General features: G+C 31.8%; 1 protein-coding gene across 2 annotated transcripts in view; it reads left to right on the top strand.

Moving 5' to 3' along the window:
• LOC130442822 (DNA-binding protein D-ETS-4) overlaps positions 1-16579 on the top strand; it is a 53278-nt gene extending 36699 nt beyond the window's left edge. For both annotated transcript variants that reach the window (XM_056777185.1, XM_056777193.1), the window contains exons 4-5: positions 10021-10144; positions 14749-16579. In XM_056777185.1, coding sequence (XP_056633163.1) covers positions 10021-10144; positions 14749-15086 — 462 coding nt within the window. In that variant the 3' untranslated portion in view covers positions 15087-16579. The remainder of the gene's footprint in view (positions 1-10020; positions 10145-14748) is intronic.
• The last annotated feature ends 7390 nt before the right edge of the window (positions 16580-23969 follow it).

The raw sequence follows: 23969 nt of genomic DNA, 5'->3' as shown, positions 1-23969 counted from the left end.
ACCTAGTAAATATTATTAATGAGAAGTAACTAAACTTTTTTGTAAGTACGAAGGTAAAGGATGGCTGAAATGTCTGAATAGAGTAGAAGTTTCATTTGGTGTTCGGGGTGTTTCTAGATGAGCATTAATTCAGGATATTTCAATTAGGAACAACTTCCTGAAAAATGAACAAATTAAACAAAAATAACTAACAACAAATAAGAAAGAACTAAAAAATTTTCATAACTTATTAAATGTTACACACAATAATGTATGCGATATTCAAAAGCTCTACTAGAACGATGTAATATATTGACATCAGCAGTTTGGAAAACCTCCTCAATTCTATTCTTCATGTCTTCCTTAGTAGTCGAGGGTATTTTGTACACTTGTTCTTTGACGTAATCCCACCAAAAAAAATCCATTTTTGTAAGTTCCGGTGAACGAGGTGACAATTTATGAAGTCCTCCTCTACCTATCTATCGTCCGGGAAATTCATTATTCAAATGTGTATTGATCAGTTGGGTATGGTGAACTGGTGCACCGTTATGTAGGTACCACATTCGCCGTCTGTCATGAGCAGGTAGTTGCTGAAGTAGTTGAAGTAATTCGTTTTGTAAGAAATTTGAATAAACTTGCCCATTAACAGTTCCGTCAAAGAAATATGAGCCTATGACATGGCTCCCAATTATTCCACCCCATACATTTAATGATTACCTTGTTTGACTGATAGTCCGTATACAATGCGGTTGATCTGTTATAATAATGGAAATTGTGTTTATTAACAAACCCATTTTTATGAAATGTTGATTCATCGGCAAATGATACAAAATTGAAAAAAATCTCTGTTTTGCTGAATTTGTTCTTGAGCCCACTCACAGAATGTTAATCACTTTTCATCATCCAATAATTCCTGCAGTCGCTGTATACGGTAAGGATACATTTTATTCTTAGATAGAATTTTTTGTACGACAGTACGACTTATGTTATGTTTTTTTTTATAATTTCCGTATCGATACATAAGGATCTTCCGTAACTTTTAACATTACGGTCATCTCGTTGTCCTGTGAAATCATCTCTATTGCTTTGCTCTAGTAGTTGAGCTATAAACAGTAGACAATTTTTTGTGACAGTTAAACGAAAATTATAAATGATCATTTTAGTTATTAATACTAGTGTACTGATCAATAATAAATTGTATTGGTACCATACGATTGAAATGTATCTAGCCATGACATTAAGAATATTGTCTTGTGACCCCTTTATTTCCCCTGGAGCCGCTACTGTTTGCTAGTTAAGTTATGGAATTGGCACTAATTTAGATTTGTTACTAAATTACAAATAATTAACTAATTTTCTTGATGTTCAAAAATACTATTGCTAACTTGAATATATTATTAATATTATGTTCATTGAATCACTTTTAGATGTATTCGATACTTTTTCAAAATAACTCATTCATCTATAGTTTTTTGTTTTTTTTTTTCAAGTTCTTGATATCATTACATGAATTGTTGTAACGGTATGTCGTATTCGATTCTTCACAACCAATGGCTTCATATTGTAATACACACGAGTCCTTGTCCCAAGAAATCATTTGCGAAATCGCTTATTCTTTCATATATCACACTTTGATACATTCAATGAGTAATTGAAAAGCTGAGGTAACCACAATTACCAACAGGTTTTGGAGAACGTGACTAACTTTAGTTTGAAAAAAAAATTATATATTACTTGAACCGTGAGAAAAGCTTTGTGGTACAGTATGAATGAGGATGATGTCATAATTTTTTTTGTATCAAAAATAGTTTATTAAAAAACATGATTGGTAAACTAATTGCTTCCTCAAATTCATTTGTGTTGATCTATTTATACTTTTGGGGTGGAGGATCTTGTTAGTATAGTGAAATATCAGATAAGCAAAGTGCATTCGGTGGAATAGATGCATTCTGTGAAGACAATTAAATGAGTAGAATACTAAAAAGAGCCCAATTGTTTAGTCTACAATAAATGAGCGGAATTCAACAAGGGAGAAATTTTTTTTGTCATACACTCTCGAGTGAGAAATTACTTTTCAGCACATATTAGACTCTATACTGTTTAATGACTCCAAAAATTCAAAGAATACAAGTTATGTCTTGATATTGATTCAAATGATTGGAAAGACTAAGATGAAAAGGTCCTAGTTCTTTCAAGTTTTAAGTTAAGTAATAAATACAATTTTTTAATATAATAGTACAAGTTGAGGGGTGCATATGGTGCATTTTCTGTGTTCATTTAAGTGGCTCTTCAATATATTTTTATTTTTTTAATTCAATAGACGCCTCCAAGTATCCTTCTACCTCGATACTGGGTTGTTATCCGCTTGCAGGTTAATATGTCCCTTATGACGTTACTAAAATTATTGCTGTAGAAAATTTGAAGCAGTGACCAGTCTATAGATGGAAATTGGTTGGAAATTATGTATCCAGTATATTTTCTGTGTTGGTAATTCAAAATAAAAAGGTCAAAAAGCAGCATATTTTTTGTACGAGAGCCGTTCATATAAAACAATAATTTTACTACCAAATGATTGGTACACTTACGGTTACTTTTCAACATAATCACCGAAGCGATTGAGACATTTGTCATACCTGTGGACAAGCTTTTCAATACCCTCTTCAAAGAAAGTTGCCGCCAATGTCGCCTCACCGTTCAGTAAGAATAGAGTACAAAACAGATCTTGAAACTTCTAGAAATTCCATAGACAAAGCAGTAATGGTGAATCTGCGGTTTTCTTTAACCATTCTGTCAACTCATTGAACCATGTCATCTGAAACGACAGATTAGCGTCCTTGGCTCCCTTCATCATGCACATCATTATGGCCATCTTTAAACTTTCGACACCATTCACGCACAACACCATCACTCATGAAATTTTCCCCATACACACGACTCATTCTCTGATGGATTTCTGAAGCACTATGGCCTTCAGCCTGTAGAAAACGAATTATACTTCGCAATAAGCATCAATAATAGCGGAAATGTTTACGTGGCTGTAGCACAACGCCGACTGACGCCTGAATGTCAATAATTGCGGAGTGTGTAGTGCAAGAGCTTCGCAGTCGCCTACACCGCATGACCGCTCTCTCCTGCCCGCGTAACGTCTGCATGGACGATTGGAGGTTGAAAAAAAACAACTCTCGTAATTATTACAAAATGCTCTAGTTACAGTGATTCTTGATTTTTTTGATGGTATCCAATTTCACCAGTCAAGCCTATTAGAAATATCAGGATAAATATTAGAATTATATTTGGAGAAAAATCAATTAACCTTTAGTTTTGTATCCATGTAACACACGTACCAAGCAGAAACACCTTACTCTGGACGCCAAAGCCTTTTATTACAAAGTACATACATAGCAGTATTTAATATATCTTTAGAAATTACCAAACCAAAAAAGTGTAAGGTATTCCAAAAATATTCCTTTATAAATAACCTCTCACTTCATCAATAGAACTTGAGTTTGCTTGAAACTCTCTTGAATTGGCTACTATCAATATATTTAATATATTACAAACCTAATTTTAGGAATGTCTTCTCGGAAATGTTATTGTGATCAAAGTATAGAGGCCTGTAAGGTTATTGATACCTGCTTAAAGTACACCAAAAATGCACTTTCAGTATTTCCTTTCTAATCGGTAACATATATTTTTCATGTGCCTAATTCAAACGTTTTTTTCTTTAAATCTAACAAATTCAACTTTACATTCACAGATTGTTTCTTTGTTTGTCTCTTTAGACGGAATTTTCTTTAGCAGTGGTAGAACAAAGTTATCAACTATCACAATTTGCTTCCTTTGAATCTCGTCATCGTTCCCTATCTATTTTACTCACATAGGATTAGTATTAAAGCTGAAATTTGCAGAAGATATTCTGGATTGTAAATCAAAATAGTTCCTCAGAAAACTAGATCATGCCGATCATTACCTTCTAAGCTAATCCTTCCCATTTTACTATAAAATATACTTACTTGAATACTTTCTCGCGAATAATCTACAAGCTAAACTGAAGACACAATCGCAGTATGTACCAGCTCTTTATTTTAAACACTAGGTACCTAAAGCAAAGTTATGGAAACTATAACTAACCAATGTAAAATGAATATCTCCAAACAAATGTGCTGGTGTTTATATTCCTCATCTGGAGAATTTATTTATTTTTTGTTCAAAAATTATTTGGATCAAACTCAAATATAGAGAGATAATACTTCCATTTTTAACAACTAGATGCATTCATTATCCCACTTACGTACTGTTAGTAATTTGCGTAGCCGCAGTATACCAGAATGTTTTCTCTTTTCTTTGCTCAAGATTACCATTAATACTTCATAATAACGAAGATAATTCAAAACTTTAATAGCTTTGTGTGGTCTGTGAAATTAAACATGATTGTGTAGGTGATACGCTCACCCAAACTACGTATGAATATCTAAATAACTTGATATTAAGAACGAGTAAAAACTGTTTTATTTTCTTTTTCGAAAGTGAAAGTTATCATGACTTGTATAGTTTTTGCCGTAACAAATGCTGTAGGTTAGAGGTCAAAGAACTATTAATTTGTTATTGTTTTAATAAATATTCTACTAATTACGTGGAGTAATAATTAACTATCTGTTTATATCCAAACGAATTAGGTATATTACGTTTTAATATAATGTGAGCAATATGATCAATATTTTTATCTTTCTAATATCTACTGTACGAGGATAGTCCGCCGGATAGGCCGCGGCCCAACAAAGAAAACACAAAAATTTTGGAAAAAAATGTATTTATTTTTCAACGTTATCTCCTTTTAGCTCCATACAGTTTTCCCAGCGATGTTCAATAAGTTGGATACCTTTTTTAGGATAAGAATCGTCAAACTCCTCATAATAACCATAACTGCCGTCATGACCTCTTCATTGTTGGAAAATCTTAGACCTCCGAGCTATTTTTTCAACTCTGGAAACAGAAAATAATCCGAGGGGGCTAAATCTTGTGAATAGAATGCATGAGGTAGCAATTAAAAATTTTAAATTAATTTTGGTGACTACAATAACGGATGTGTGATCTGGTGCATTGTCTTGATGAAACAACTCTTTCTTCTTAGTCAAATGCGGCCGATTTTGATTGATTTCTTCGCCCAAACGTTGAATTGCATAATACTCGCCGTTGATAGATTTTCCTTTTTCAAAATAGTCAATGAGCATTATCCCACATGTATCCCATCGAACTAACGCCATGAAGTTGCCTGCAGGTTCTCCCAAATTTTTAGTTAATATGCGTTAATATCATTTGGTCGACCGCTGGTATACTGGTCTTCGCAGGTTCAAGAGCCTCGTTTAAACTTCGCTACTCAATATTTTAGTGTTGATAACGAAGGAGCAATCTCTTCCAGAGTAGAATCTAGTTCATCATTTATATTGTTTGGACCAACGCTTTTCAAATAAAAGTATTTTATCATATAACAATGACAATTTTTTCCATGTTTACAAATTCACTGAAAACGTTCACTATTGATAGCTGCCAAACAAATACTAAGCAACGTGGCGTTTTCAAACTTAAAACATATGCTGTATAGATTGTATATTTTCTAATAAAGCGGTATTTTTTAAGCAACTACTGCCATCTCTAGGTCAGGCCAGGTACTTCTCGTATCTGTCCAATCTCAAACACAGCATTGGAATGGTAGGATCACTTTCATAAAGTAAGAACGTGATAATTTCGTTCGTTAAAATGAAAGAGTAGCACAATGAGTCGAGAATTTCTTATCGATAGTGGTTTACTCATCTATTTACCTGTTTGAACCATATGCATTTCTTGTCAAATACTATTACATCTTAAGTTCCTTTACTCATTTTATTCTATAGAGATTATCACCTCAAATTATATAGTAACAAACATTGAAGTTTTATGTCTGCTTAGTTTCTCTTTATTAAAGAAAAATCTCACGAATTATTAGTCCCGTTTCACGTGATTTTAGAATATGAAGATAATAAAAATTTTCATCAAACCCACTCTTATATCTATTTTTTTTCTACCATAATGTTCAACAATTTACGATTTTCTTCAAAAATTTGAGTATCTATCCTTTACTATATATCATGGTTCTTAATCATATTTATAAATTGTGTAAAACCAAATAGAATAAATTTATTATTTCGATCACTGAACATATTTATGAAAAATCTTTAAAATGTGATCCCCACCTTCGACTTCTTTCGATTATAAGGTACAACCTCGAATTGGAGAGTAAAGGTTTGTGATATATTGACTGGTCTTTTCGTTCTCTATTAAAAAATGTTACTGGTTTTAAATTTATTGCAACAATTGAGATATAATGAAATAAATTTATGATGACTAAAATAATTTGTTATAATACTGTCAAAATCTAAAATATATTGCAAAATATAAAGTCATGAAATAACACATCTTATTTAACGTATCAGGCGTGATCGACCAAATCGCAATTATTATCCGTTCCTCAAGTTATATAAATAAATGGTTTAGTTTTGTATACAACACCATCCACTTATCCCCATAGAAAGAAATCTAATAATGTAAGATCAAGTGATCAAATTGGCCGTTCTATCAATCCTCCCTGTCAAACGGTTGGGAAATATTACATAGGGATACTCCCGAAAATTGCATTGGTGATGTGGTGGTTCTCCATCTTGCTGAAACCATATCACATTCATTGGAACTTAAGGGTTTCCTGGATCGGAATATAAAATAGCCAAAGCTGGATAATTTTCCAAATGATCGATCCATTGAAAGACAGTAAATCAATGAGAGCGTTTTCAACAATCTCTGCTCAAAAATCAACGTTTGACAGGGAGGATATTGAGGATATTTCATGTGTTCTTTTATCATTTCATGAGAATTGTCCAATGATTAGATGCAGTAATTTTGCGCCTCAACGTGAACGTTGAGTAAAAAAGTGCACGATCAGAAAACAGCAAGTTGTCCTAGCAAAATCGTCTCTCATGAACTCCGGAGTAAGTGTTATTTTGTAGGGATGCATTTTATTTTGATTCTGTCACTCAGTGCATTCACCACTACTTTGTTTTATCTGTCTTATATTTCCAAAAGGCTTCTCTATTTTACGGAGGGTCCTGAAAGTATTTTTAATAAATATCAACTTGGTATATTATGTTTAATTTCTGTATGTATTGCTTAAATAAGATATAAATTAAATATAAAAAAAGATAAAATTTCGAGTAGAGAATGATAAATAAATCACAATTCTATATTTTCCATTTAAAAAGTTTGAGGTTGCAATTCGAATGGAGTTAAGGGTAGAAACCGCATCACGTTGAAAAATGTCAATTTGTGATTTACAATTGATCAATACGTACAGTAACTGGAATAATGAATTCATTCCATTTGGCTTTCAAGTTATGAATGCAACTGTTAAATCTTATAATACGACAATAATTGATATTTTTTGAACACTTTTCCCACAACTATGGATAGTGTATTATCCAAATCATTATTGATGCAATTTTTATAATATAGTACTAAAAAAATTGCCAACGTTCGTTTCTAAAAATAAATGTTTCGTTGCATTCTTGAATTCAACCTTGACAATAATTTGGAAATAAAATATAATTCCAAATCAATTTTTAACAATATTTATTAGCTTTCCATGTATCTGCATGAGCAGATACAAACGCCTCTAAACAAAATTAAAAACGTATCAAGAGTTCACATTCTAGAACACCATATTTAAATCAGATCTTCAATTTTCGCCAGCAGCAATGTCGTTGCCCGTCCTTCACAACAAATTCTTACCGGGTGAGACGAGGGGAGTTACATGAAGAAGAGAAACAATATTTTCTACTATTACAACGTCCAAGAAGAGAAAGTCTTTCTGATGTGACCTACTTGACCATTAAAATAGCCACGGAATGCAATTTTATGTCAATGTATTCGAAATTGCTTTTATTAAACCAACTTATTATTTCGTCTCTTATACCTTGGTTACAAAATGAGGATACCCATATTACGTTTCTTGCATATTAGTTTTAGGTTTTACCAACAATATTACAATTATGGAATTGTTTATTACTTTACAATTAGAAGGCAGACTCATAAATTTTTCATAATTTTAAAATCCAACCTGTTAACAAAAACATTCCACTTTTTCTATTAATCTAAATAAATCAACATTTACAGTAAAACGTTCCTTTCTCTTCAAGCAAGGATTTGTATACATTCAAGTTGATTTTTTGAAATTTAGTAGTGAATATCAGTTATTCAGAGGGAAAATAAAATAGTTTACTTCACTTTTATTTCATATTTCACACAGCATATTTCAATCAATGAAAAAAATTCAGTGCTTGGCTCTCTCGCTTTTCAAAATTAATTTTAAATCACTAACCAAGACCTAATGCAGTATTTGCAAGACCTACTCGTGGCTGACGTAGCTAATGAATACCGAGTTCGTCTACAAACTCCCAGAATTTCAATTTATAGGGACTCCTTTCTTTGAAGAAATGCAAGCTTGTGAAATCAGCTACCAAAGCACGTCTTTACCATACATTGAAACATACAGAATTTTAACATCAATTTCTACAGGCATCTTCACACGGTAGGCACCACTCGAATTACTCGAGTATAATAGGGTTTGCCCTCTTGTACTTGCTTTTTACATAAAAAAAACCAAAAGGTGACATTATTTTGGACCTGGGACTTGGGAAGCTTCCAAACGAGACTACGATTTACTTATTTTTACATGAGGTTTGTAGGCTGCAAGAATTTGTTACTTATTCAGATAAAGAAAAATCTCGCTGTCAAATCATACGATCTCATGGTGATCAGTTCACGTCACCTTAACGTTAGACATTCATGTCCAAAAATCGCTTATGCGGAATGTTCAGTGTAGCTTTTACTCCTGAAATTACATATCATTTTATTCAGGTCCAACTGTATTGATAATTATCTTATTTCGCTCACCGTTTACGATGACGATCTGACCAATAGCGTTCTCTAAGAAATATGAACCGATAAAACCGTTACAGTGATTTTTAAACAGTTTCAGAGCACATTTAGAATTCCCCTGTCGTTGCCTATGATTGTTTTCCTTCTACTTCTGGGTATGTTGAATTTTGAAAATCCCATGTTTCGATGCAAATTCGTCGGCTTCGGATTCTTATGCAAGCTCTCAGGGTTAGCGGTTTGGTTTTCAGAAGTTCAAACATTTCATTGAATGAGTTATTTGATTGTTTGCTGAACCAGTGGATTTTAATTTATCCACCACTCTGCTCAGTTCTCTGCGGTACGGCGATTATGATGACAATAAAATGTCATCATTTGCACATGATATGGAACGCAATATACATCGAAGGTTATTCGGAAAAACTTACTGATTGTATTACAGTCAATTTAACTGATCTAGCTGGAGCATCATGGCCGCTTCAATTGTAAAACACACAAGTCCCTATTCATTTCACTTTTTTCCTTAATATGATAGTTTTTACTGATATATTTGAAATTTATCATCTAAAATGTAGAATTTAGAAAAGTGAAGTATATTTAACACAGTTAGATGTGTATGGTATTTTATGTGCGATTTTGGAGGGTTTGAAATGCAGTGAATGATTAAAAACGTATTCAGCTTGGCAGTAAAACGAAGTGTTGATAAGAATTTTCCTTTGAGTTTATATCTGAATTTAATGAATAAAATCGATTCATTTCTAACGATTCATATATTAAACGGTCATCGCGTTCCGCTGAGATATCTCCGGATAGCCATTTTATGTCGATAAAAGATATAAAATTTCGATCTCGGTGGTTATTAAACTCGAATCTAGTATATCTACATAAAGATGTTTGTATCATCCAACTAGGCACAAATAGAAATGATGTAATAAATTCGAATAAGTATTTTTTTGTTTCATCAATCAACTTTTGCGAATTTCTTGACATCATGGTGCATTTCTAAACCATTATAAGTTATAGTGACTTTGAGATTTGAGTGTAATTTCTGTTTTTACAACCAAATATCTGATTTTTCAGGAAGGTATGATACTTCACGCACAGCTAGAAATATGGAAAGCTGCGTATTCCGAGGATGATTTAGGCATACAGTGGAGACCTGAAACAACGTCAAGCAATGCTTCTAGTGGAGATTTATCAGAAGGTTAGTACTGATTGAGTAATTGCCAAATGATACGGTGAATTTTATACAGACTATAATAAAAAGTGTTTAGAGAAGAAAATAAGAAATTTGGAAACGATATCACTAGCAACATAATGGGATGATAGAAATATTACGTGAATTTTTCAGAGAAAAGTCATAGGCGTGAAATAAGTATGAACGTGTTATAGGTATATTCAATATGGAGTAATTACGTGTTACCGTCTATAATCTAATTAGAAACTACAATCAACTGAAAAACATAGAAAAAAATATTTGCTGAGGTACAGTGAGTCAGGTAATGGCTTAAACAATATAATTAAAGTAATTTAAGAATTAAACTACCTAGTAAAATTCTCTGTTAACGATAATAATGGCAGGTAACGACATAATTGACTTTATCGTCGTGTCGTGTAGAGATTGTAGAATCACTAGATGCAAGTATCTATCCAAAAAATTTTGTATGTGTGATAATTTACCTTGCCTAAATGATTCACCTCTTCTTTCCATTTATTTTTCATTCTCATAGTATTCTAAATTTTTCTGTTTATACCAAGGTTGTCTACGAAGTATCCTACCCAACAAAGAAACAAGACAATTTTTTCCATTCATGTCCATTTTTCATCATGTAGTCCACTTTAAAATCTAAATACTTCTTCCAGCGATGCTCTATTTTTTTCAACTCTTCCAAACAATAGTAATTTTCTCCTCAAAATAGACGTTTAAGTGTGCGATAATATCCTCGATTGATAAAAAGACAGAAAAAATGTCGTTGGGGGGCAGATCTGGTAAATAAGCTAGGTGGTTATTCAATTCGAATTACAGCTCGTGAATTTTACCTAGAGATACCGAGGTTTGAGAAAGTGTGTTGTCCTGATGGAAAATACTTTCTTTTTCAGATTCAGTCGTTTTTTTGCAATTTCTTCCTTTACGTTATCAAGTAATGGAGTGTAAATACTCTCTTATTATTGGTTTACTTTTTTGAAGACAGTCGGTTAAATCAATCTCATGACTTTCCTAACAAAAAGGCCTGGAAAATCTCATTCGAATGCGCATAACGTGCGGATAGCTTACGCATGCATAATTCATCATTCATTATATGGAAAATACGTTAGCCGATAGCCCTTTTCTATCTCTTTAACATTAACCCAATGGTATGTCGCCGTTTTTGGCCATCCCGAACGCTTGTCGTCATTTACGTTTTAATTCAGCTGCCCAAAATTTTCCGGTAATGAATAATGTTGTCTGTTTTTACTTGAACGTATTGCTTTCGAAAAACAAGTATTTAATAACAGCTCAATACTCTATTCATCCCTTTTCAGGAAAATTTTTCACAATGACTCACGTATACGATTGTCAAACAGAATCTAAGCGTCTAAAATGCCTGAAATTTTAATGAGCTTGTGCAAATATATTTCTCAAACTTATCTTGATACGTGCTCTCATCTTTAGGTTGAGGTCGTAAACTTTTGAAACAAAATGTTTGAATAAAATATTAGTCACACCTGTATTTTTTTGAAGTATTTTTAAAAGTAAGTTGAAACAATATAGTCTCTATCATTATTCTATGGAAAAAGCAATCCCTGAGAAAAATTAATATTCTACTTTTCCACTTCCTTGGATACTTCGTGATCCAATATATGACCTTATTCGATTTGAAACTGTCTATACATAAGAGAAAGATTAGCGGTTGTATCGTTGGGAAGTTGTATAATAAGTGAGGTTTATTAAGATTGTGAAGGTGAACAACTTAAGCGATCGGCATATTTTACACAAGATTAAAAATATCACGAATTAAAAGCAACATAAAAGTCACGCAGAACGAAACAAATACCTAATTGATTTGTGAGGCTTTGTAAATAATACAATTTCAAAACGTGCATTTAAATCTGCATTTTAAATATATAGAAAGATTTTTCAATTCAGAATTAATCCAATGTAATTAAATATCGAATTTTTTGTTATTCTAGTTCATTTTTTTGTATAGGAACAATCTCATTTTGATGATTTATTATAGTGTGTGTAAAGTTGTATATAATGTGGTCTTGAATAGCTGTGATTCCAAATATTTCCATTCCCATTCATCTATCCAGGAATCGGACTATATTCTGTCTCTATCAAGGATATTGGCAGATGTACAGAGCTAGAATATTGGCACTATCACTTGATCTCCTACAATAGTTGCTCAAACTATTATGGTCGTTGGGTGAATTATAGAGACTGTCTGACTGAGAAAGTGAATATAAATATATTTTAGTCCTTGTCTCAGGAAATATTACGAAGTGATTGAAGGTTATCAGGGCCAAAACAGGACATTGGTTTCTAAATTTAGGACGTAGAGCATAGAAAAACAATATAATTCGACTTCAGGTTTGATAACTTGTTTGATTCAATATTGTTCTTAATTGGAATTGGGAGGTATCCAATCCAATAGCTAAAGAGCTGAAGACTAGTTAAACAGAGAGAGTATGTCAAAATAATTAAGGGATAACAGTAGAAAGATATAGTAGTACGAATGTTAGAATATTCGCAAATTCGACAGGAAAGGAGTAAATATATAATTACAATAGTTTTGCTCATATTACAATCAGAATTACTGTACTGGATTTTGCTATCCAATACAAAAAGTGCTTATTGTGAAATATTTTTTTGTGGTCAGAATAGAATTTTGATGGAAAGAAAGTTATTCATGTAAAATTAATCCTAACCTTGTATTAATTCTCAAATGTTAAAGGGTCAATATCAAATTTCAAAAATATGTATGTGCGAAAAATAGTCTTTTTACCGTGGACATTAAAGTGATTGTAAGAATTATAGGAGTTAATTATTGTGACTTGTTCAAGCAAGAATATTAGGAATAATAATTGTTTTACGTTCAAAATGTAAATCACAATTATGTCGTGAGATTGCAGATTCACTCACAAACAGATAGATAATAGATAGATAATATAAATTGCACATGTAAGCGGAAAAATTAGATGAAACTATAGTTATTGGTGAATGAAAGATTATGGAACCCTCAACATATCAAAAATTTCGATAAGATTTTTCGAAAAACTAGTATTTCTGTATTGTAACAATTACAGTTGTTATGATTCAATATCACGTGAAAAAATACTAATTATTTATATAGAATAGTAAAATTTCGCATCACAAATCTGGAGTTGATAAAAATTTTAATAAATAAAAATTCTGTTCTGGTATAAAAGTTTGTAGTAGATGAATTATGCAATGAGAATGCAATAAATTATTATACATATACATTGATGTCAACTTTTTTGAATAAATATGGCTTTTTAGTTATATATAATCTCATATATTATTAAAACAATTTGAATTCATTAAAAGAAATGCCAATCGGCCCACACATTTCCAAAATGTTGTAAAGTTGGAAATTATATATGTTAATTTTATTATTATGCTGATTGTTTAAAATTATTCCTTATAATTGATATTACCTTGTGGAGCTCGCAACCCATATTTTTTATTCTCTACTATATATCACAAAATGTTCCAACTTTTTTCAATGTTTTTGTCTATTTTGTCGACTGCATCGACTTCTCGTTCTCTTGACTATTCAATAATTTTCAAAATAATATATGATCTCTGTAGGACAAAAAACGAGATATTTTGCACTGGTTACTTCTAAGAATAAATACCTCGGAACTCATCTATCTTTATAGTTGTGACAGTTGGTGGTCATGAGCTCTTGCCCAAATAAAACTCCCAGTTTCTGATGTCGTTGAAAAAGTCAAATAGGTGCCTAGGCTCAAACATCTTTAGGGTACTGCGTAAACTGTAGAGTTATGTGTTACAATTTCGCACTCACCTATGATATTGTCTTCAGTTTTTTCCTCCTTCAAGTACCAGCAGCATTCGAGATCGATATGGTACCTTATATAAACAACAGAACGCCCATACATAGATAGACTACGAGCTCGCTGGTAGTTTTATTGATCCCAGGCAGGCGAGAAAATAAACCTTGGTCGTTGTTCGAGCGACTGGGCACTCAAACGAGCTGTACTTCGCAGCTACTTATCTACCTTATAATTGAATAATTTACGTTCGTATTCATAAATCGAATATACTCAACTAGTCAACTGCAGTTGTGAAGGTGAACTTTCGAATATTGGTAACTGATTTCTAATGCTGTAGTCATCGTACATTCGTTCTATTGTCTTTTTATGGCAAATAAACTGATGCCTTTTTTACAATATTTGTCTTCAATTCTTATCGACAATAAGAATAATGGATTTCTTTGAAGCTATGAAACTTGGAAAACGTTGTTTCGTCTCCAATTTATTTCTGACATAGTCTGAGATTCTTTCTGAAGATGTTTTTACAATTTCTTCATTTTTTTTCAGTAATCTTACTTCTGTTAATATAAGAGCTATTTTTAACTAAAAATATGATATCCAACTCTACTTTCTTGTAAATATTTTATTATAAACTGTAATTTGCTTTACTTACTTATATATGTTTGAAGATTTAAGTCTGATAAATTAACCGAGTTTTTAGTATTATCAGTATCATCAACACCATATGTGACCATATTTCTCAATATTTGATTGTTACCATCATTTAGATAATTTTTCGCATTGTTACAGATGAAGAAGAAGAAACTTTATCGCCGCCAGATGTATCAAAGCCCACTACTTCGAGATCAGGTTCTCATATCCACTTATGGCAATTTTTAAAAGAACTGTTAGCGTCTCCCCAAACATACGGCTCATGTATTAGGTGGATAGATCGCTCAAAAGGAATCTTCAAAATCGAAGACTCGGTTAAAGTTGCAAGACTCTGGGGTAAAAGGAAAAATCGTCCAGCAATGAACTACGACAAACTCAGTAGGTCGATCAGGCAGTATTATAAGAAAGGCATAATGAAGAAAACCGAAAGATCGCAACGGTTAGTCTATCAGTTCTGCCACCCGTACTCGTTGTAAAGATCTGTTTGCAGCTACAATTCTTCTTCTGAAAATTGCATCGAATTTTTAGAATTAATTTTCTTTGAAACGAAACGCAAACATTTGGATACTATCAGAAAATTGGTAAGGGCATGTCCTCACCGTGTTCTTTTGAAATGTATGCATAAGTTTGGAAGAAGAATTGTTTGTTAAATGTAAATAGCTTCACTAGAATACCAAAGTAACTTGGGTGGTGAACTGGGTAGAGGTGATGGGTATTAACTAATAAAATGTAATACATTTTGTTATCAAAGTGTTAAAAATAAGCTATAGGGTATTACTATAGACTTATGATACGCTAGTTAAGCGTATTATTTTAAAGGAAGGTAATTTCCGATAAAAAAATTTTAATTGTTAAGTAAAGTATTTGCCGAATGTGAGTATTGTTTTGAAGAAACTTAGTTAAAGAATCTTCTTAGTCAGATGATAACTGGTGCTCAAGTTAATTGTTAACTTTAGAAGCTCGTTATTGTAAGAGATTTGCTGAAGCTAATGTTTCTTCAAATATCTCTTTAATTTCGGTGATTTCGGTCCCATATATCTATGATATATTACGTTAGTAAGTTCTATGAACAAATTTGTATTTGATAACTATTAAGAAAATCGCAATATGAAGTATAGTGAAGGTATTTTGTAAAAATATTAATAATTATTTCTATACGTGTATAAAGTTACTCCAAAGTATTTGCCCACCCAGAACTAAGCATTTTATAAAAGATTTCGCTAGAAGACCAGAGTAATATCAATTTTAACTATTTATTAACATTTATTCATTCATTATAATAATCGTGTTATTTATTTCTAATGTTTTTACCAACTATTAATTTCACTACTTCGGTATTGATTATCTTCTAATCTTAATATTATAGTTATCCCTCTGAAAAATATTTTTGTTTTTGCCCTGCATAAAAGAGAGAGAACTATTTATGAATATTAACATATCTAGTGCTAGTTTTCTCACCAAAACTCTCGAGCAGTTCATTTAGCGTTCGATTAAAATAATTTTGAATATTGATTCTTCCCCAAGTACACAATTTCTCGTTTTGGTATTCCCTATACATATATATTCTTCTTCAGTCACAACAAACGTATCTTCTTCTAAGGTCGCGTTTACTACTAAAGTATTTCTGGAGGTCGATAATTATATTATTTGGAAATTATATAAGATTCAGAAGGATGTAAGATTTTGAGTGATTATGTTCAAAATTTAAATTAATCAAAACAAAAATGTCACTGAAGAATACAGATAATAAACTGTTTTAATTTTATGGCCAGGTGGCTGTACATAACTTGAAAACATGTCTTAAGTTGAAACAAATATGAAATCATAAACAGGCTTAAGGTTTCCAATACAAACACTAATAAAAGTCACCAAATACTTTCGAGAAATGGTACATACATATTTTATTTTCTAATGAGTCTGTAATTAGAATAACTGATGATATTAAAACAAAACATATATTGTTATTTATAAATCTATAATTTATTTTATTAATTATATAATTTTTACATTGATATGTATGTGTATATATTTATTTTTGAGATTGTTAATATTATTAAATGTTTATACTCAGAATTATTTGATATTAAAAATTATATTTTTTCAATTTTTTTTATTTTGATACCCTTGTTTTATATTTTGAAGGAAACATCATTGCGATAAAAGTGGAAAAAATATACATTAATACAACTTTATCACCACAGGGTATTTAGAAGATATTCGTTATTTGATTACCATTAAATTCCAATGTCCCATTGGCGCTAGTCTTGGGATCGAGGATCGCAAAGCGGTAAAATAATAATAAAAGTTGCATAACTACTTAACTTACTATATATTCATAAATACCAACAAAACACTATATACAAAAATATATAAAAAAGGAAAAATTAAACTCAGTCGCCGTACCGAATCTGTAGGAGCAGCGTAGCTCTACAGACACCTTGATGTACGAGAACTGTTTCCTTAGCTGACCCGAAAACGTCTCGATTGGGTTAGTGTAAGTATGTTGATTTTTCTTAAAACGTGTTACAGATATATCGTAGATGTTTAATTCAATTGTATGCTATTAGGACATTGAAAAAGTTTCAATAGAAAGCAGACTTGGAATTCCCAAAAGAAGGTAACTTGGAATGCCCTGGTTCGGGTAACGGTCAGTCAGGAGTGGAAGGATTATTTTTTTTGTTGAGGAAGATATACCGGGAATTGTGTACCTCTATTAAGTATTTTTAAATGCAAGGGTACAATTAATTTCATTTGTCTTGAAGTTTTTAGAAAAGTATAATCAGGTTCACGGTATCACTTTAACTGTCGTTCGAAAATGATGGTTAATCCTTATGAGTAACGTAATTGACAAGTTACTACTCAAGCTTATTGGTATCAAATTTAGAGTAACATCCGTGTGTATACAATGTTAATCTCTGCTCGATAACAATTAGGAAACAATAGAGAACTATACAACATGAAATATTAAGAAAAAATTATAGGTTTTTGGGGGTGAAGTTTTATATTATAAATTTCTACTGATAATATACTGTGCTTTTCAGATAAAAGTATCCACCTTTAATAACTTTTGTAATACTGGTATTTAGAAAAAATCCAAAAACACGTCAATTTATGTTGGAAGGGGAAAGCATTATGGCTTATTTAAACTTACTGGAAAAGCCACCCCCTCACCCCTAGCAGCATCCCCTTTATTTTTTTAAATTACTTTTCATATTTTTTATGTAAAATTTGGATACTCCTCTTTGAGCTGATTTCAAAAATGTATAATACTTGTAGGTTAAAGTGGTTAGTTTATGAGATAAACAATTTTTCTTTTAAGAGCACAAATTTTACTTATTATTTACTTTCACCTTATTTGCCTGTACTAAAATGGGTTGTACAACAGTTCAAACTCTTTAATCTTTTTAACTGTGCTATTTATTCTACTTAAAAAATCCAAACAACAAAAAACTCTACTTTTTATTAAAGTTTAACATTGTCAACTAGAATTTGTAGTCACTATTGATAGTGTAATTTGATACATTATTTATTTTGTTTCTCTGAAATGGTTTACTCTTTGCAAGAAAGAATTGAAATTGTAGGTTTATACTACCAAAATAATAATTGTGCAAGAGCTGCTGCTAGTATATTTAACGAATTACATGACGGAAGACATGCAACTCATAAGTATGTAATTCAACTGATGGAGAAATTTACCACAACAGGGTCTGTTTGCAATAAAGTGCATAAGCGAGAGGGACTCGTAAATAACGAAGCAATCCAAGTGGCAATTTTAGGGCAAGTCAGCTTAGAGGCTCAACAACCCCAATCGTTGTCAACAATAAGTAGAGCGATCGGTGTTTCATCTTCTACAGTTTTCCGAGTTCTACATAAATTCAAGTACCACCCATACAAAGTTAAGTTAGTGCACGAGTTGAATGAAGATGATTTTGATCATCGTCTAGAGTTTTGCGAATCAATGACGCAAATTATCAATAACAATCCACAATTGTTAAACAATATTTGCTTTTCTGATGAATGCTCATGGTCATTAAATGGCTTAGTAAGTAGGCATAATTGTAGATATTGGGCTGAAAGTGATCCACATATTATGCGTGAATTCCATACACAACATCCCCAAAAGTTAAACGTTTGGTGTGGTATCCTAGGTGACCACATTGTCGGACCTTTCTTCATCAACGGAAATTTAAATGGTGAATCATATCTTGAGTTACTCAGGGAAGGGGTTGACCCACGTATTACAACAATAATAGAAAATGATGATAACCTTTCCGAAGATTTACTGGTATTTCAACAAGACGGAGCTTCCCCACACTATGCTATGCCTGTCCGACAATTTTTAAACGAAACATTCCCCGCTCGTTGGATAGGTAGAAGGGGGCAGATCATGGAGTGGCCACCTAGGTTACCGGATTTAACACCCCTAGACTTCTTTTTATGGGGGTATTTAAAAACGAAATTTATGCTACCCAACCAGAATCTCTGGATGATTTACGAGAGAGGATAGAAAATGAATGTCGACAATTAAATTCAGCCGTATTAAGCAATGTCAGAGAGGCATTTCAAAATAGATTATACCATTGTATGGAAGTGAATGGTACTCATTTTGAACACTTATTGTAACTTCATAATAAATAGCACAGTTAAAAAGATTAAAGAGTTTGAACTGTTGTACAACCCATTTTAGTACAGGCAAATAAGGTGAAAGTAAATAATAAGTAAAATTTGTTCTCTTAAAAGAAAAATTGTTTATCTCATAAACTAACCACTTCAACCTACAAGTATTATACATTTTTGAAATCAGCTCAAAGAGGAGTATCCAAATTTTACATAAAAAATATGAAGAGTAATTTAAAAAAATAAAGGGGATACTGCTAGGGGTGAGGGGGTGGCATTTCCAGTAAGTTTAAATAATCCATAATGCTTGCCCCTTCCAACATAAATTGACGTGTTTTTGGATTTTTTCTAAATACCAGTATTACAAAAGTTATTAAAGGTGGATACTTTTATCTGAAAAGCACTGTATATTCGAAAACTGTGATAAAATTATCTCAGGCCTGATATCCACTAATAGGTAATCCCTCTATCTCAAGTTCACTTTCAATTATTTTCCCCAATGCTGCGCCTAAAGAACAGGAATGAATAGATTTTTGTGTTTCAGCTACAATGTAAAATATTTTAAATCTTCAATAGCTGGAGACTGAAACAGCAGCTTCGGTAAAGATGCACGTTGTTTAGTCCAGAGAATGGTAAACTGATTTTACATTTACCCAACTAAAATGATATAGAGAAGTGCATGGAAGTTACATATACAATTCTCAGAGGGGATTGGGCTTTCTATACTAGGTGCAAATTAAAACTATTTTTTATCATGTTCATTATTCAAACAAGAAAAAACTGTAGAAAATTAATATTCGAATATACATTCATATTTTAAATTATATTTTTCTGTCGAATACGTTGAATTTCACTCATTTACATAATAAAAAAAGATTAAGGACTGTACTGAGGAGCAGTGACCGCTAGAATATACAACTAAGTCAAGCTTTAATTAACTCCTTTGAACAAAATATCTCTGATACAGATAATATTATGAATACTGGAAATAAAACTATAAATTGTAATGATGCTTTTGAAGGTGGTTTGGAGATAATGCAGAAGTAAAAAGGACACAATTTGAGTCAAAAATATTGAGTTAATTCTAAAGATCGTTCATAGTCTATAGCTGCATTGTGAACGGCCAAGGACCATTGCGGACAAAGACCTTTTGATAGACCCGTTTTGCCCCATTTGATGACGTGATCTTCCTTCTTTATGAACCAGTAGAAGAGTGCCTGTAGTGACGAAATTATGCCTTAGATGACCATGTCTTGTTAAAAGTCCATTTCGCACCTGCTTGAGTGGAGCAGTTTGGTGAGAAGCAGAAGGCCTCTCTATATGTGCCTCATCTTGTCTCATGCTGTTTACATTCACATTCGCAGAGTCTACCTAACGAGTAGTAATAGCAACATTTTTGGCTACACCAAGATTGGGTTCTTGTATGAATTTTGTATTGACGAACAATAGCAAAATTGAAAATGATGACAAACCTTGTCGATTTTCAGGTAGGTAACCAATTACTCACTGATGTTCAACTTTTCCAATTGGATTTAAGATCGACCCCACGGTTCAAATTGGAATATTTTATGCCAGATTCTTCCAATCTATGCACTGGCTGAAATATAAATTTAAATAAAATCATTTTTGTCCAAATCATCATGCTCTGTCTAAAACTAATGTTATTTCATCGTTAAAATAATTCTACCATTCACAAAATTACAATTATTTCATAAATTATCAACAATGTACTCGCCAAGGTCACCAGAAGAGCATGTACGGAGGCTTTGGACTCGGTTATAACCCATTTGAAATGGTCAGATGTAGTGGCATGTTTTGTACGACATTTTTTGTGTAAAATCTACTCTTCGTTTTGGAATAAAACTAGTTAAAAATTCATCAATATTGACCATTCATAAAAGTAACAAAATCTCATTAATTAACTATAAAACCGTGTTTTTATTTTTATGTAACAATAATGTATTTGTCAAATTTGTATGAATGAAGAGTTTGGTATAGAATAGAAGAAATATTAGAAAAATCTATCCAAGTTGATACGGTGATTAGATTTACCAGAGTATAGGATTAGGAGAACTTTTATGAAAAATTGGAGCATCAATTATCTGACATATGAATTGAGAATCCTGCATTATCATCTCCCAATAATCAGAAAATTAATTCAATTCTCATTAAAATTCCATTTTTGTACTGTCCCTATAGAATTCCTACTTCCACTTGATATATCTTTTAGTGAAATTGAAGCTGACGTAATTGGAAACGATATTATTTCTTTTACCAAGCCTTTTAAGTCAATATGCTATTAAAAGATTACCACAATAAACTAGAAAGGTAGATATTTCAGAAAATAATATCAATTATAGTAAGACGCTTTGGTTTTTAACCAGTCGCAAAGTATTCAGTCCTTTATATTCGTGATAATGATGATATTAAAAAGAATCAACACGGCTTATGCTGCTACAATTTCAGGTAATTATACATTCCATAAACAATATCAATATCCTTTACTATACTATTTTAGAGAATAGTATTTTAAACAACTAGACAGATTGAAAGAACAGTTACGTTAATTAATTTTGGTATTAACCATCTGTTCTCTCTTTGTTCATTTTTATAAGATTCTCATAATAGTGCTTCTAGTTCTTGCAGATAGCTCGTGTAGGCAAGGACGATTAAATTGGTTAGGCTAGGTTAGCATTCGACAACCATTTGCGTAGTAATATTTAGGTATTTGACAAACCTCATTAGAAAACAATAAATTATCGGAATTTTGTATGAATTTTCCAGTTAATATCTTGTAAAAATTATGGTTAAACAGGTAAAAACGATTAGTTCCCATTTTCTTGCGGCGATTTCATAAAAAAACCAACAACTTATTGAAGGATTTGGAATTGAATAGGCTGGCTAAAATTCTCCAGAATTAATTATCACGGGTTCCATCTCGTGTATGATTCCAACTAATTATCTTCTCCTTTTTCACATTTTCTATTGCTCGTTTTCAATATTTGAGAACCATTCATTTCATATACTGTACATCACAATTAAATCCTTTCCATCTGACCTGTTCACTATTATTTCGAATCTTTTAAATACCTTCGCAGAAAATCTTTCTAACTAGGTTGCTCTGTGAGTTGTCTAACCTTATTTTATTCACAGTACAGTCTGCGTTAATCTAGGTCTCATTTGAATATCTTCTGTTTGTCATTTATTATGGTTCCTAATTTGAAGCAGATTTCCATATCGCTAAGTTACTGGGTGTTTTTTGAGAATAAATATTTTTCCACTCAAAGTTTAATTCTTTTACCAATATGTACAAGAATATGGTCAGTATTTCATTCTTAAAAAAACTATGTATGATCCTCCAAATTGAAGTTTTCAGAAAAATCTAACGGTAAGCGACTAGAAAGTAATCCGTTATTTTTAAATTATCTTAATATTTCACAAACCACACTAACAAAGGCTCCTATGAAGAGGGTTATTGTGATTAATGTATTAAATAAATATGTAATACTTAATATTTAAGTAACACACAGCATATTCTTTCATTACCGAAATGTTTTGTTAGATTCAAAAGCTTTAAATAAAAAAAGCTTTATTGTTGTTTTTAGGAGCTTCAAGAAAAACGTCCACGATTACCGTATATACGCAGTACCTACCGTTTAAGAGACCTATCAAAATTTTATATCGCTTATACAACTATTCTTATAACCTTCAAAGGAGCCAACAAATCTGTCATTCCAATATTGGCACTCATATTGATTCTAGAACGGCCGTATCTCAAAAAGAAGTTAGTGTCATTTGAATCTCGGTACCAAACTGTTAACTGTGAAAATTACTTAGAATAACATAATAATGAGCTCATATTGGGTCGTTCACGTTGTCTAAGTGTTATTTAGAGGTAGAAAACAAAACTTATACGTAGCCATATTATTCCACTGCAAAGTAATTTTGAATGATGTTGAAACTAATAAAATTTTGGATGATTATGATATTTATAATAATCATTTATTGAGTTGTTTAGAACTTGCCCATTTTCAGGAAATTTGTTATTTATCCTGATGAAAGGATAAAAATTTTCATTCTCTTTTTTGGGATATATATTTTTAAAATAATATATTTGTGTAAATGTTCTTTATTGATAACGTTTCATGATCAATAATATTTATTCAACAGACGTCATGAGTCACCTTATGAGGATGGTCCCAGAAGTACCTAGTCCTCAAAAATAAACATAAATTTGAAAAAAAATATTAACTCTTCTACGTAATTTCCTTTTAATTCCATACAATATTCCCAGCAATGTTCAATAAGTTCGACAACCTTTTTATGATAAAGATCGTCAAGCTCCTCAAAATAGCCATTAACTGACGACATAACCACATAGTCAACTATTCAAACTTTAATAATGATAATGGATATGGGAGCTGGTGCATTGTCTTTATGAAACAACACTTCTTAGCCAAATGTGGAGGTTTTTGCTTGATTTCTTTGCTCAAACGTTGCAAGTTTGCATAATACTCGCCGATAATAGTTTTTCAAGCTAGTCAATGAAAATTATACCACGCGCATCCCAAAAAACGACACTATGCCTGTAGATGTAAGTCTTTACCTTCTTTAGAACCGGTTGAATTCACTGAAGACGTCCACTATTGATAGCTGCCAAACAAATACTAAACAACGTGGCGTCTTCAAACTTGAAACATATGCTGTACAGACTATGTGTCTAATAGTTGTTTCACAAGCAG

The sequence above is a fragment of the Diorhabda sublineata genome, chromosome 1 (genome assembly GCF_026230105.1).
Source record: "Diorhabda sublineata isolate icDioSubl1.1 chromosome 1, icDioSubl1.1, whole genome shotgun sequence".
Classification (NCBI taxonomy): Eukaryota; Metazoa; Arthropoda; class Insecta; order Coleoptera; family Chrysomelidae; genus Diorhabda; species Diorhabda sublineata.
This window is presented reverse-complemented; position numbering and strand designations above follow the sequence as displayed.